Source organism: Lepidochelys olivacea (assembly GCF_965140295.1).
Source record: "Lepidochelys olivacea isolate rLepOli2 genome assembly, chromosome: 4".
Lineage (NCBI taxonomy): Eukaryota > Metazoa > Chordata > Testudines > Cheloniidae > Lepidochelys > Lepidochelys olivacea.
Window position 1 is genome coordinate 15,123,619 of NC_140414.1, and position 16,380 is coordinate 15,139,998.

At 42.3% G+C, this 16,380-nt stretch overlaps 1 protein-coding gene across 5 annotated transcripts in view; it reads right to left on the minus strand.

Annotated features, from left to right (window-relative positions):
* UBA6 (ubiquitin like modifier activating enzyme 6) overlaps window positions 1-16,380 on the minus strand; it is a 54,916-nt gene that overhangs the window by 12,216 nt on the left and 26,320 nt on the right. For all 5 annotated transcript variants that reach the window (XM_084625905.1, XM_084625902.1, XM_084625903.1 and 2 more), the window contains 11 exons: window positions 15,835-15,913; window positions 14,534-14,614; window positions 13,917-13,994; window positions 11,459-11,640; window positions 9,244-9,349; window positions 5,487-5,576; window positions 5,291-5,371; window positions 3,523-3,651; window positions 2,210-2,261; window positions 2,024-2,087; window positions 742-811 (listed from right to left, as the gene is read on the minus strand). In XM_084625905.1, the coding sequence (XP_084482031.1) occupies window positions 742-811; window positions 2,024-2,087; window positions 2,210-2,261; window positions 3,523-3,651; window positions 5,291-5,371; window positions 5,487-5,576; window positions 9,244-9,349; window positions 11,459-11,640; window positions 13,917-13,994; window positions 14,534-14,614; window positions 15,835-15,913 (1,012 nt within the window). The remainder of the gene's footprint in view (window positions 1-741; window positions 812-2,023; window positions 2,088-2,209; window positions 2,262-3,522; window positions 3,652-5,290; window positions 5,372-5,486; window positions 5,577-9,243; window positions 9,350-11,458; window positions 11,641-13,916; window positions 13,995-14,533; window positions 14,615-15,834; window positions 15,914-16,380) is intronic.

Sequence of the window (16,380 nt, forward strand, 5' to 3'; positions counted from 1 at the left end):
TTAAGTTAAATGCACAATAGTGAAAAATAACCCAGCATTTCCTTTATTTGAAATTCCTGTTCTTCCTTCATCTGAGCACTACTGAGAAGGGTGGGAAAGCCTGAGACAACATACTGTGTTGCATCTTGACTGTAGTTCATCTGCTAAAGGAGACTGCAAAGAACAAATAGTGGCCAAAAGTGGCTACATGAGAGACTGCTTAAAGATCTGAGGGTAAAAATCTGAACTGCAAATAAAGATCATGGAGGCAAGGCAAAAAACATACACTTACGGCTTATAGGAAAAAGGATATAGGAAGAAAAATGAGTTAATGCTGGCCAAAAAGGTTAAGGGGAGCAAGACAGACCTTTACAAATATTGTCAAGGTAAGTAATTATAGGGAAGAAACAGGTCTACTATAAGTAAGTGAGGAGGGCAAATGAAATTAATCCGGATTGAACGCGGCTGAGATACTGGTATAGTGTTTCTTCTTCTTCTTAAGGACGGAATTAAAGAAAAAGTTTGGACAACTAAAAAGTAGAGCAGCTTCTTGAAGATTAATATGGATAAAGAGCAGCAATGGTGGCACTGGACCATCATGCTGAAGACTAAAACAGTAGAGGGATCAGTTGTAATTCTAGAAGTATTTGGTTTCTCAACAATTTATCACTGAAGACCAAACAGAAACAGCAGCATTTGAATGCATACCGAGTATCAAGTACATCTAACCGCTGCTCTAATTATAATTGAATTATTACCTACCTTTTCTGTGACAGGGACACAGTATACTCTTGCAAAGAGTTTTGCACCACTCACTATGAAACTGTAGTGTCTGTTGGAAAAAAAAAGAGAAGGCCATTATTTTTGTATCAAAATCTAAATTCAGATTTTAAAACAGTATTTGTGTTTCAGTAGCACCCTGTAGCTCCAATCACGATTGGGGCCCCAGTGGGTCAGGCTCTGAGAAAACACAAGACAGTAAGGTTCCTGCCCTGAAGTACTTATGATCTAAAAATGAAGGCGAATGTGTTACCAAAGTACTAACAACAACATAATCATCGGACGCTTCTACACATCAGGGAACTATTGCCCAAGAATAATTTTCCTTACATTACAGGATCACTAAGAAAGTAGATGGAACACATGAGAAAAGGAGGATTTCAGCTAATCACAGCTGAGTATAATCAAAACTATCTTGTCAAAATGTTGAAATCCTCACTGAGGGCTTGTCTTCACTACCGGGGCAAGTCGACCTAAATTACGCTACTCCAGCTACGAGAATAACTGCACTGCGTCAACGGGAGACGCTCTCCGGTCGACTTACCTTAATCTTCTCGGGGATCTGGAGTACTGGAGTCGACCAGAGCGCGCTCTGCCATTGATTCAGCGGGTCTTCACTAGACCTGATAAATTGACACCTGCTGCATTGATTGCAGCAGTGTAGTGAAGACAAGTCCTGACACTGCTCAACTTCAAAAGAGGCCTGTATGACTGACTTTTAGTCTCCCTCTTATTCTTGTCAGTGTCACACCAGAGAGAATTCAATGAAACGCTTGTTACAGGAGATGCATACGTTTCACACGCTCAAAAGAATTCAGTCTTATAATAACTACATCCAACGCACTGCCATATATATTCCCATTTGATCCCACTTTTTAAGAGCTTGAGTTCACAAACTAGCTGAGTGTTTCCCCAAGAGTGGGGAGCAATTTCTCAAAGGAGAAGCAGATATTTCATCTGAAAAACCTCAAGACTTTGACATGCTTCGTTTGCATTAAAACTTTCCGTTTAGTTATTTGCAACACTGACGTCTACCCTTGGTTACGCTGAGGTTGCTATTAAGGGCAAGGCGCGGGCGGCACTTGAGGTTTTGAACTGAGCTAAGACCACACAAACGGAAGTTCCACAGACGACAATTTTTCTGATAATTCACTTATGCACTCCACCAGCATGGGATGAGTTCCATATCTACACAAGCCTATTAAATAATATCCCTCCCTCCCTCCAGGTCTATACAAAATATCAATAGAGGTACAATACTTACAAAGGATCATTGAATTCAAACTTTATTGGAGAAGGTGGCCTCTTTGGTGACTGCCAAAACAAACCTGGTAGTTGGAAGAATTTAAAGTGAAATTCTAAGTAGTTACTAACATAGTAACACAGTAAAGCAATGATTTACTACATAAAGTCACATCAAAGTGAGGTATAAGTGGCTATTTATACTTACTTCCATCTTTTAATCGTGTATCAAGGGGAAAAGAATGAAGTAGTTGAAGAGCCTAGAGAAGAAATGCCAGAGTACTATTAATACTCCATCATACACAAATCAGCACTTCAAAATATGAATGAAATAAAAAAGAGATGTCATTGTGGTGCTCTAAAGTCTTGATCCAGCTTTGTCATATTTCCCTCTGATAGAGGGAAAGTTTTCTAATCAGTTATAGGAATAGACTTAGAATCATAGAATATCAGGATTGGAAGGGACCTCAGGAGGTCATCTAGTCCAACCCCCTGCTCAAAGCAGGACCAATCCCCAATTTATGCCACAAATCCCTAAATGGCCCCCTCAGGGATTGAACTCACAACCCTGGGTTTAGCAGGCCAATGCTCAAACCACTGAGCTATCAGTTATGAAAATATAAGAAATTTATGTTCATGTAAGGAGCTCCTTTCCAGTTGTTCAGAACCACAGGGTTGAAGTAATGAAAGCATTCGTGCATATCAGAAGTTACAGGTGCCAACTGAATATGGCACTCTCCAGTCTTCATCCAAAAATATTGTTTAACATGTGAAGTACACACTAGCAACCAAGGAACTGTGCATGCAATTAGTACTTTTTCTTCAACACAGTCACCCATTTGTGTACACATAATTTAAGCCCATTACATATCACACCTTCAAAACTACGTCAACACTGTCGGCATGTTTTAATCATCCTGTCTGCTATATATTTGAGAAGACTGAATAAGTACACCAATACAAGAAGTAAGATGACACCAATCTTAGTGCAATATTAAAAGAGTCTACTGGAACAAAAGAGAGACAAGGTAGGTGAGGTAGTATCTTCTATTGGACCCACTTCTGTTGGTGAAAGAGACAAGCTTTTGAGCTTACACAGAACTCTTCAAAGTCAATTCACTGAAAGCATTAGCAATATTTTAATAGAGGGGCAACCTTGTGGGACTGGAGAAATATGGTATTTATTCAGCGGATACACTGCCAAAAAATAAAGTAAGTTCCACCCGAAGTTTCAGTCTAGAGACACTAAGATAATGTGAGGATTTCTAATAATTTATGCAAGACTATACCCAACGTGAAATCTTCGGAAGAGATGAGCTGGGTTTTGCGTTTTTTTAATTGTAGCATTTGTAGCAAAGATTCACTATCTGGTCATTCTGGAGGAAAGTGACAGGAAACAGATCTGAAAAACTTTTTGCAAATAATGTTCGTATTTTATCCATGAGATAAATAAAAAATTATTTTATAAGCCTCAATTAATCAAAAGCCATTTCTCAACATTAACAGGTTTTACATACAAACCTTATGCTTAAAATACTTCTCAAATTTTATTCTTGCAAGTTCCACACACTGCGACCAATTTCGGGGTCTTCTACTGAGTGATTTAATAGCTTGAAAACAGCCTTCTAAACTCTCTCCTGACTTTATTCTCTGAACAGAAAATGGGAATAGGAAAACAGTGTTAGACTGGACAAGCTCTGTTACAACCATTTAATAAATTAAACTTTGTTACCTTACTAAGAAAAGGGAAGGTGGAAGTCTCATTTATGAAATATTCTTTATTCTAGGCTTCACTATTTCACTTCATGCCACCCTTTTTGCAACTTCAGCTTTGCAATTTCTCCAAACACTATTGCCTAACATAGCAGTTCTGAAGTTACCTGCTTTTAAGAGGTTTATCCCATTTTGTTTCAATCGGCCTCAATCCTGGTGAACGTGGGGTAATCAATGCTCAGTATAGAGAATGAAAGTTCAAATCCTCTTACTGGAAGTTGCATGTTAATTTACCATGCAGAAAAATGAAATGATTAACTTGGAAGCAAATTAGTTTCTTTCTAGTTTCTTCAGATTAGTTGTTACACCAGTTCTCAGGAAGATGCCCACTATCAGAGGGCAGTATAACAACTCATTGCTCCCACCCATGTGTAAAGGTACATATCAGCTAGAGCAGCTTTCTACACACAACTGACTCAACTTTGGGCTACTAACTGAGACACAGTGGCAATTCAGGAAGTGGTAGGGGTATTCCTGATGGTAAGGCTATTGTGGATATTTATAACTAACCTTATTTTGCACCCAAGGTGACCCATGATTATTAAGGCTATGTTTTAATCACGGGTATTTTTAGTAAAAGTCACGGACAGGTCACGAGAAGTAAATAAAAATTCATGGCCCGTGACCTGTCCATTAACTTTTACTAAAAATACCAGTGAATAAAACTTGGGGTGGGAGAGGGGGTGCTGGGAGAGGGCAGCACAGCTGCTTGGGGTCAGGGGGAGGTAGTGGTGCGTGGCCCAGGACCCCCGCTGGTGCTGGGGAGAGCCGGGGAGGTGTTGGGTTGGCAGGGCCAGTAGGCTCCCTACCTGGCTCCGCGCCACCACAGCAGCAGAGTTTGGATGTGGGACGGGGCAGAGGCACGGGACAGAGTGAGGCGGGCTGTGGGTGGTGCTTACCTGGGGGGCTCCCCAGAAGCAGCGACATCCCCCTTGCTCAGCTGCTAGGCAGAGGCATGGCCGGGCAGCTCTGCGTGCTGCCTCCACCTGTAGGCACCGCCCCCACAGCTCCCATTGGCTGCGGTTCCTCGCCAATGGGAGCTGCAAAGCCAGCGCTCTGGGCGGAGGAAGTACACAGAGCTGCCTGGCCACACCTCCGCCTAGGAACTGAGCAAGGGGGATGTCGTTGCTTCTGGGGAGCTTCCCAGGTAAGTGCTGCCCACAACCCACCTCACCCCACCCTATGCCCCAACCCCCTGCCCCACACCCAAACTCTGCTGCTGCTGCGGGGGGCGGGAGGGGCGAAGAGGTGCAGTGGCCCGAGACTGCCCCAGCAGCGGCCGGTGCACCTGGCACAGGGGCTCCTTGAGCTGCCACAGAGCCAGGCACACTGGCTGCTGCAGAAGTCACAGAAGTCATGGAATCTGTGACTTCCGTTACAAACCTGCACCCTTAATAATTATCATTACATCACAGATTCTGTATTAGCAATGAAAACAGAACTGAACTTGAATCTTTATCTTAAGTAAGGGCCATTGCTTCAAGCCCCTTATTTTAATCACAACATTTATTCCTACCTGCAAGACCTCTTCTGCGGATGGGTAGGTTTGCCAAAATTTGTTAAACAATGAAGGCTTGTGAGCAAATGCACTTTCAAACTAAAAAACAAAAGCAGAAACATGGTGTTGTTCACTATTCTCTAAGTTGATTTCCCCACACACACACTTCTAAATACAGAATGAATGTGTGTACGTTGCCAGGCACTACACTTACCTTATCTCTTGCCCACTGTATTGTGTGCTCAATGGCAGCTGGGAAAGATTTTAAAGTGCAAAAAGGTATTTCTTCTTCTGGTGGATCTCGCTAAATTAAAAAAAAAGAGCAGTGTATACTGACAGACATGTTAACGTATATTATCATAGAATATCAGGGTTGGAAGGGACCTCAGGAGGTCATCTAGTCCAACCCCCTGATCAAAGCAGGACCAATCCCCAATTAAGTCATCCCAGCCATGACCTTAAAAATATCTAAGGAAGGAGATTCCACCACCTCCCTAGGTAACGCATTCCAGTGCTTCACCACCCTCCTAGTGAAAAAGTTTTTCCCAATACCCAACCTAAACCTCCCCCACTGCAACTTGAGACCATTACTCCTTGTTCTGTCATCAGCTACCACTGAGAACAGTCTAGATCCATCCTCTTTGGAACCCCTTTTCAGATAGTGAAAAACAGCTATCAAATCCCCCATCATTCTTCTTTTCTGCAGACTAAACAATCCCAGTTCACTCAGCCTCTCCTCATAAGTCATGTGTTCCAATTCCCTAATCATTTTTGTTGCCCTCCACTGGACTCTTTCCAATTTTTCCACATCCTTCTTGTAGTGTGGGGCCCAAAACTGGACACAGTACTCCAGATGAGGCCTCACCAATGTCGAATAGAGGGGAACGATCACGTCCCTCGATCTGCTGGCAATGCCCCTACGTATACATCCCAAAATGCCATTGGCTTTCTTGGCTATAACGGCACACTGTTGACTCATATCCAGCTTCTCGTCCACTGTAACCCCTAGGTTCTTTTCTGCAGAACTGCTGCCAAGCCATTCGGTCCCTAGTCTGTAGCAGTACATTGGATTCTTCCATCCTAAGTGCAGGACTCTGCACTTGTCCTTGTTGAACCTCATCAGATTTCTTTTGGCCCAATCCTCTAATTTGTCTAGGACCATCTGTGTCCTATCCCTACCCTCCAGCGTATCTACCTCTCCTCCCAGTTTAGTGTCATCTACAAACTTGCTGAGAGTGCAATCCACGCCATCCTCCAGATCATTTATGAAGATATTGAACAAAACCAGCCCCAGGACCGACCCTTGGGGCACTCCACTTGATACCAGCTGCCAACTAGACATGGAGCCATTGATCACTACCCATTGAGCCTGACAATCTAGCCAGCTTTCTATCCACCTTATAGTCCATCCATCCAGCCCATACTACTTTAACTTGCTGGCAAGAATACTGTGGGAGACCGTGTCAAAAGCTTTGCTGAAGTCAAGGAACAACACGTCCACCGCTTTCCCCTCATCCTCAGAGCCAGTTATCTCGTCATAGAAGGCAATTAGATTAGTCAGGTATGACTTGCCCTTGGTGAATCCATGCGGATTGTTCCTGATCACTTTCCTCTCCTCTAAGTGCTTCAGAATTGATTCCTTGAGGACCTGCTCCATGATTTTTCCAGGAACTGAGGTGAGGCTGACTGGCCTGTAGTTCCCAGGATCATCCTCCTTTCCTTTTTTAAAGATGGGCACTACATTAGCCTTTTCCAGTCATCCAGGACTACCTCCGGATTGCCATGAGTTTTCAAAGATAATGGCCAATGGCTCTGCAATCACATCCACCAACTCCTTTAGCACTCTCGGATGCAGCGCATCTGGCCCCATGGACTTGTGCTTGTCCAGCTTTTCTAAATAGTCCCAAACCACTTCTTTCTCCACAGAGGGCTGGTCTCGTCCTCCCCGTGCTGTGCTGCCCAGTACAGTAATCTGGGAGCTGACCTTGTTCGTGAAGACAGAGGCAAAAAAAGCATTGAGTACATTAGCTTTTTCCACATCCTCTGTCACTAGGTTGCCTCCCTCATTCAGTAAGGGGCCCACACTTTCCTTGACTTTCTTCTTGTTGCTAACATACCTGAAGAAACCCTTCTTGTTACTCTTAACATTTCTTGCTAGCTGCAACTCCAGGTGTGATTTGGCCTTCCTGATTTCACTCCTGCATGACCGAGTAATATTTTTATACTCTTCCCTGGTCATTTGTCCAATCTTCCACTTCTTGTGAGCTTCTTTTTTGTGTTCAAGATCAGTAACGATTTCACTGTTAAGCCAAGCTGGTCACCTGCCATATTTACTGTTCTTTCTACACATCGGGATGGTTTGTCCCTGTAACCTCAATAAAGATTCTTTAAAATACAGCCAGCTCTCCTGGACTCCTTTCCCCCTCATGTTATTCTCCCAGGGGATCCTGCCCATCAGTTCCCTGAGGGAGTCAAAGTCTGCTTTTCTGAAGTCCAGGGTCCATATTCTGCTGCTCTCCTTTCTCCCGTGTGTCAGGATCCTGAACTCAAACATCTCATGGTCACTGCCTCCCAGGTTCCCATCCACTTTAGCTTCCCCTACTAATTCTTCCCGGTTTGTGAGCAGCAGGTCAAGAAGAGCTCTGCCCCTAGTTGGTTCCTTCAGCACTTGCACCAGGAAATTGTCCCCTACACTTTCCAAAAACTTCCTAGATTGTCCGTGCACCGCTGTATTGCTCTCCCAGCAGATATCAGGGTGATTGAAGTCCCCCATGAGAACCAGGGCCTTCGATCTAGTAACTTCCGTGAGTTGCCAGAAGAAAACCTCATCCACTTCATCCCCCTGGTCCGGTAGTCTATAGCAGACTCCCACCACGACATCACCCTTGTTGCTCACACTTCTAAACTTAATCCAGAGACACTCAGGTTTTTCTGCAGTTTCATACCGCAGCTCTGAGCAGTCATACTGCTCCCTTACATACAGTGCAACTCCCCCACCTTTTCTGCCCTGCCTGTCCTTCCTGAACAGTTTATATCCATCCATGACAGTACTCCAGTCATGTGAGTTATCCCACCAAGTCTCTGTTATTCCAATCACATCATAATTCCTTGACTGTGCCGGGACTTCCAGTTCTCCCTGCTTGTTTCCCAGGCTTCTTGCATTTGTGTATAGGCAGTTGAGATAACTCGCTGATCGTCCCTCTTTCTCAGTATGAGGCTGGATCCCTGCCCTCTTGCGCACTCCTGCTTCCTCCCGGTATCCCATTTCTCCACTTACCTGAGGGCTTTGGTCTCCTTCCCCCGGTGAACCTAGTTTAAAGCCCTCCTCACTATTACTACAGGTGCACTGTAAATGTCTGTATTATTTGTAGGTTGAACTTCAACGGACATTAAACATAAACATAAAGGGTGTTGGGGGTTGTTTATAAAAGCATTACAATTAGATTGCCAGAACAAAGCTAAATTGCCACAGTGGCATTAGGCGTCTCTTTACAGGCAAGAGGGATATTGTAAGTTGAGCGGTTTTCACTACAACTTAAGAACAAAACCTAAAAGGCAAGAGGATAGGAGCTCCAAAAGCAAAACTGAACCATGAAATGCTATTTGACAATGGGGTGAACTGCATTTATGTAAGGGCATCTCTTCCCCACTTTCAAATAAGAGCAGGTGCCAACATTTTAAAGTTATTTCAGAATTATTTTTAATTCCTGATCCCACTGTAACTGCTGGTTAAATAGAAGAAACAAAACCCTTAAAACGTATCAGTTTTGGTTCTCCTCTGTGAACGTCTTTAGAAAAATAATTTTTGCCACATTTTTAGTCTGACTTTCCAACAACAGGAGGTGCATCTTCAGTGACTCAAGCGGGTCACTTGTATTTAAAATACACAAGAAGTAGAAAAAGTATAAGAAAAAAGGAGCTTGTGGGATCAACCACACATGGTAAGTTACTGTTACGAAGAGAGCACTTACGTGGCTGTTATAGGACTCTGTCAGATGAGGCACAGTAGTTTCTGTGTGTCCTTTAGTTCCCATTGTTCCAGAGTCTAAGAGAGGACGCAGGTTTGCTACACAACGACTAAAATGGAAATACAACATAAAAGAGATCAGGGGAAAAAATCATTCGGAGAGGACAGCAGGACCCTGGAGTATCTGAAATCAAGGCAAATGCCCTTAAAAAGAATCTTCATGGATACTCTTCTTTGCTTCTGAATGTTTCGTAAGTGAAGGATTGTTTCATACAAAGTCAAAAACAGGGTTTGCTGTCAAACCTGATGTTTTAGCCCTTGACAGTGTTTTCCCTGACTGCATTCGGGGACCTGCATTCAAGACCTCTCCTTTGAGCATTCGCTGGCTGGGATTCTGTGTTGGCAAACCATCTACTGGTTGGGTTTTTCTTCACAGTTTCCTGGAGTTGGCAGGTCTCATATTTCCTATGGTGGACCGTTCATGATAGAACTCATGTCCTACCTCATATCTCTCTACACGCTTCAAAAGTACCTCCATGTTTTTTCCCCATAAAGGTGTTTTCAGAAGGTCCACTCTTGGTCCTTTATTATCTATTCTCTCCCAATTACACTCCCTTTTAAAGTTGCAACCCTCAAACCCTTTGTATTTTAAGTTTTTATGTTGTATTTATTATCCCAACACTAAATACTTTGCTGAACAGTGAGTTACATAATCTCGGTAATAATACATAGAAAGTTGAATATGGAAGTCACTGCGCCACAACAAAGGGGGAACCTCATGCTGCAACATTTAAGAAGAGTCGCTTCTCAGACCAGAATCAAATCGCATTTTTAAAGATAAACTGCAAAGAATATTGAAAATTTACATCAGTTTCTAATATCTGTGCTCAGTGTTTCCATTATCCAGGCTAGAATGAGCATTCAGTGTGCAACTAGAAATGGACCTCCCTTCCCTCCATTTTCAGGAACTCCAAGGTCATGCGTTATCCAGTGATGTCACAGGTAACCAGGAAGCCCAAATGGATTTTAAGGATATAGGAAAGACTTAAAAAAGACTGACAAATTGGCTCCTGAACTTGTCTTGGGCCTTGTCTCACTGGGGATCTCAATCACTTATGCCATCATAAAGGCAGTGCCATTATGAACTGATCTGCACTGGAGTAGCTTATTCCTGATTAGAAAAGGGAAGCCACACTAGAACAAGTCAGTTTATTGAGGCCTTGCTTGTCTACAATAAGTGTTTCCATTAATGCAGCTACACTAATGGATGGCCAAAGATGGCTGTAACTACAGCAAATCCCCAGCGTGGACTTCTTTCAAGTTACAGTGTCACTCTGTCCCCAAGGAGCTTTGAAATGCAGATTCCAGGCAGGTTTTAAATAAACTGGAAAATAACTTAAAATGAATTCCAATCAAACTAAAAACGATGCTTATGTTTATCTGATATTAAAGAATGTAATGGCTGAAACTGTCCCAACTGGCTTGGTCATTGCTTAGATTTAATATGTGCATGCAGAACTGTCTGTGTAGGACATACAGAATTAGACAGACAGACAAACAGGGAAGTATTTCAGTTTTTAGATGCCTTGCTTTAGAACACTGTGACGGTAAAACAGATAATACCCTCAAACAGCAGCACACTGCTCTGCGTAAAGGATTAGTCTCTTACTACTTATTATTTGTGTTATTGTAGGACCTGGGAGCCCCAGGCATAGACCAATACCCCATTGTGCTAGGCACTGTACAAACAGATCATAAAGATAGTTCCTGCCCCAAAGGGTATACTTTCTAACACTTCCAGAGATCTGATATTCTACAACATATGCTTAATACTTCGTGCTCACAGCATCTTCTATCCGAGTATCTCAAAGCACGTCAGAAATACATAATTAATTCTCAACACCTCTGAGGTATTGCCCACCACCTCTTCCCTTATAGTTCTTGACTGCTATTTTATGCCAGAAAAAACATTCTGAGACCATCCCTATTACATGCTGCCACTGCTGTTTACATCAGCTGAGATGGATTTTGCTGCATTTAAAAAAAAAAAGGCAATCCAGTTTGTGGCCTACATTTCTCTCAAGGTCTGAAAGACAAGACTGAGGCCACATTTTAACCCCCCACCCCCCACACACACTAGATTTGGAGGGAAAAAAAACCGGGGGGGGGGAGGAGAGAGAACAGAAGAGCAGATATGACTCCCATCTCACCACACTTACCTGTCTATATATCGCCTTGCCTCCACATTGTCTAGAGCTGTAACAATGATGTCTTGCTTGGTGTAGAATTCATCATTGTAAATGTTCTCAGTGGCTGGACACACTTTATTAAGATATGGATCGATCTTTAACTGAGGATTGATGTTCAGGGTTGCTGCTGCTGCGGTATAGCTTTTAGGTTTCTAAACAAATGAAAAATATGTTTATTTTATTGCAATATTCATTCTAAAACCAAGAGTCAAACAAGGTGGACAGATTTAGGTCACGCAAGTTCCTCCAGGATTGCAGATTAAACAACCATTCAGCGTATAAAATGTAAAAATCTGAAACCCCACTGCTAAAAATGAGGAAATAAAAAGTTTAGACAGGAAACCAAGTTATGGTTACTCAAGAAATGAGCACTTCAACTTTAATCATCCTATTCATCCGAAACAGTTGTGAAAGATCTGCTCTCAGTGCCTGGACAAACCCAATCCAGACAAGATGCAATACTGGTAGTTCGGGGAAGTTGGAGAGAAAGCATCTATAGCAGGGGAGGGCAAACTATGGCCCGGGGGCCACATCCAGCCCTCCAGACGTTTTAATTCAGCCCTTGAGCTCCAGCCAGGGAGCGGGGTCGGAGGCGTGTCCCACTCCACACGGCTCCTGGAAGCAGAGGCATGTCCCTCCTCCAGCTCCTACACGTAGGGGCAGCCAGGGGACTCTGCACGCTGCCCCTGCCCCAAGCACTGCCCCCACAGCTCCCATTAGCTGGGAACTGCAACCAATGGGAGCTGCAGGGGCAGTGCCTGTGGATGGGGCAGTACGCAGAACTGCCTGGCCACGCCTCCACATAGGAGCTGGAGGGGGGACATGCCGCTGCTACCGGGAGCTGCTTGAGGTAAGTCTGAACCACTGACCCCCTCCCGCGCCCCAACCCTCTGCCCTGATCCCCCTCCCACTCTCCAAATCTCACGGTCCCAGCCCAGAGCACCCTGCACCCCCAACCCCTCATCCCCAGCCAGAGCCCTCACCCCCTCCCATACCCCAACCCCCAATTTCGTGAGCATTCATGGCCCGCCATACAATTTCCATACCCAGATGTGGCCCTCGGGTCAAAAAGTTTTCCCACCCCTGATCTATAGGATAGGGTAGAGATGGTATCTGCCCCTATTACTCCAGTAGACTTTCTGCTTGTGGTGCTTTTGAATATCCTATTGCTCCTAGGTAGCTTCTGTGGCTAAAAGTGTACTACAATTGTATATAGGCAGGAAAATGTGACCAGTGCTTACCCAAAATAGACCTCAAACAATAACCCATAACATTGTGATTTCAAAACTATTTGAAATGTCATCTACATGAGGCTACAAAATTATTGAAATGTCATCTACATGAGGCTGACCTCAAAGGTCACAGTAAAATGCCCTTATCCACCTAATTGACAGCATTAACTGGGGGAATATATTATTCCAATTTTCCAAAGACTTGCACCTGGAAATAAGTGCAATTGAATGCTGACATTGGTCTGTAAAGCCCTATATAGGTTGGGTTCTAGCCATGCAAGACACCGTCTCTCCCCCGATTTGCTGCCACTTCCGTCTTTGCTAGCAATAGCTACATTTGAACAACTGAAGGCTATGGAATTGGCTTCTCCCATTGGTCTGCCAAAGCTTGAGACTACTGCAGGTTACAATGCAAAATCGACCATCTTTCTCCTTTTAGTAGCTTTCAAAGAATGAACTATTGCTTTTTGTTGCCCAATAATTAATCACATGCATTTTTCAAAGTATTTAATTACTTAATGAAAAACATAATAGTTAGGACAGTGTATATATATACACACACAACAGTGCACACAGGCAAGCAAGTTGATTTGACTATTATGAACTGCAAATTAAAACATCTAGTATCATAACTCCAGGGTCTCCATACCAATATTTCAGAAAGTCATGGCTGAAGTGTTTAAAGCAGACTAAAATTTTATCATAAATTCTGTTTTAATATTTCTGCCATTGGATTATTTGTATACTGCTTCACCATACTTTTCAGTTACGTAATTCTCATATTTCAATTGTCAAGTAACAGCAACCTGATGTAAGATGTTTACTGCTTGTAAGTTCGTAATTCGCATCACTCTCAGTGGCCTGCAAAAGGTCTTGGTTCTGATTCTTCACTCACAGCTATGAAGAGGAGGAATAACTTCACTGAAGTCAATGGAATGACACTGGTGTATATGAGTGGAGAATCAGGCCCTTGGAGTCTATTAAACCAGTGTTAATATAAATACTAAATTTAGATGTATGAATAAGTCTAAATATTAGAGTTAGTATTGTTAAAGTCCATTCCCCACCCCAGTCTTCTCAAAGACTCCTTTCTTTGTACACAAATATTTATATGCTTAAGCTAAGGTCTCACAGTGGGTAAAAGCAGCAGCACATACTCTGGCCAGGAGACACTATGATGCAAAAAGAAAGTCTACCTGTATATGATGGGGTCGAAAAAGAAACTGCCTGTTCAAGTTGGATTTCTCTATCAAGTCTGGATCTGTAATTGTGACCTACAACAAGAAGGAAAAAAAGAACAGCTGAAATTATAAACCAAGTGTGCTGTTCAGCACTGCTCTTTTTGTAAAATCTAGCTTCCAGTGTCAAAATAAGCCTGACAGATGGTAACATGAGCATTAAGACTGTTACAAGAATCTATTTTAACATCTTAGATTTTAAAACAATTTCCCAAGCATGCTGCTCATGAGTTCTAATTCCAAATTACACATGAACATCCCAATTTACACATAGCTCTCTTCCTCCTACCCACGAACTTAATCCAAAACAAGACTAACTCCTTAATAAGACTACAGTGGGATACAATTTTTATTTAAAAAATGTACGTGTAAGGGGGTATTTAAACTGGTTTTCATAATAAACAATCCTCTTTAAAAGAGGGGAAAATATGAGACAAGCACACCTCTCTGTACACCATCATCGCTTTCACCTCATAGTCTCCAGTACATCCAAATCATGCCACATTTACAATAAACCCTGTCTTGTGTTATTGTTTAGATACGTAATGACAAGCCACTGTGTGCATAAAACTTACCATGCCTTTGTCTCGGCCACTACCAACTCCAAGAAGTGCAAAATTTTTTAACATTTCACAGCCTATTGCTCCACACCCAACCTAAAGAAAATACATTTAAAGTAGTCACAGCCATCATTTATTTCTACCACTTCAAAAAAACAGGAGGGGACTTCATCATAACATAAGATTAACTGAAAAAGTATATAAATTACAGTAAACTTTGAGGTGATATTCAAAATTCAGATGTTTAGCTATAAAAGTCCTGAAAGATCTAGGCCCTAGTTATCGGAGACACCGTAAGACCTGCCACAACCCTTTCACTCAGAAGGAATGCTCCAACCATGTAAATGAAGTGTGAAATCATCAGCAGCTAGGGGGAGAATGTTCTTTGTGACAAGCCACCACCAACTCACTGCCGAATATACAACTAAACCCTAACCAAGACACTCTCTGAGCAAGATCCAAGAGATTGTTTGATCAGGCTTTTCACTAACTTCCCTGACATTTTTTATACTAGCTTCTAACTACTTCCATGGATTCTCTGAGGAAAATGAGGTTGGCTGCTTTGATGGACTGCAAAGCAGGAAAGATTATATTCAGAGCTGTTTTATGAAAAGCAGGCCCAGAAACCAAAGCAGTGGACATCTTATAAATACTACCATTAAAGTTTACCCGGTTAGGCTGTTTAGATGACCTTTCTGGACAACTACAAATAGATTTTCTCTAAATCACTCTTCACTTCTTACTACAAGATTTTCTCCAAAGATTTAATACATCTTGTTTAAATAAGACTTGTTTTCTATATACAGACACAGTTCCTTTACATTTAGGACATTATGAAGCACCACAGCAAGAACTGAACTGTCATTCTAAAAACTATAATTTTGCACTGCATTCTTTTCATACTTTATTTTTATTCCTTTACTCACTAAGACCCTGATCTTCAAGGAAATCCACATGAGCAATGTCTCATTGTACACAGCTCCTTGCAGGTTCAAGGCATCATTTACAAATTCAGTAATTTACAATGGGTCTCTTAGACATTAGTTTCAGAGTAGCAGCCGTGTTAGTCTGTATCCGCAAAAACAACAGGAGTACTTATGGCACCTTTGTTAGTCTCTAAGGTGCCACAAGTACTCCTGTTTTTTTAGACATTAGTGTGTATTACTGAGAATCTACTTTTACTTTGAATGGTTATCTGTCCAGTTATTCATGTAACCACTGTAGATCTGGCTAATTTGAGGACAATTATAATTACTTGCACCATAATATATGACAGTTCACATAACACATGACTTCATATCATAATCCAAACTTACCAAGAAAACATTCAACTTATGCAGCTTTTGGCACAGGGACTCTCCAATGCAAATCCTCAAGGCATCATATTTATCTCCCCTATGCAGACACATTCAGATAAAGAGGGAAAACAATAAATTGGCAAGAGAGATACTAACCTACGTATGATAAATGGCATATATTGTGCTTCAATATTAGCTAAGATAAGAAGGTGAAAACTTCCCCTCAACTCATACTGTCTCAGGACTCATTACTTAGTCCTGGCCTTGAGTGCAGGGGACTGGACCACATGACCTCTCGAGGTCCCTTCCAGTTCTATGATTCTAAAAATAAGATATACCCACCTAGGGAATGTTAGGATATAGATATTCAGGCCTGTCTGTAAAGGCCTATACGCTAAGAATTTAGGTGTATTCTTATCACTTGGCTAGTGATAGAGGTATAAAAGAAAGAATCAAAATCACTGTCTGCTGGTGTAAGGGCCTTCTCTTACTGTGACAGTCTGAGGCCCTGTTCTTAGGCTAAGGCCTTTGGCTAAGCAGCAGAGGCAGCCATAAGCTGGGAAG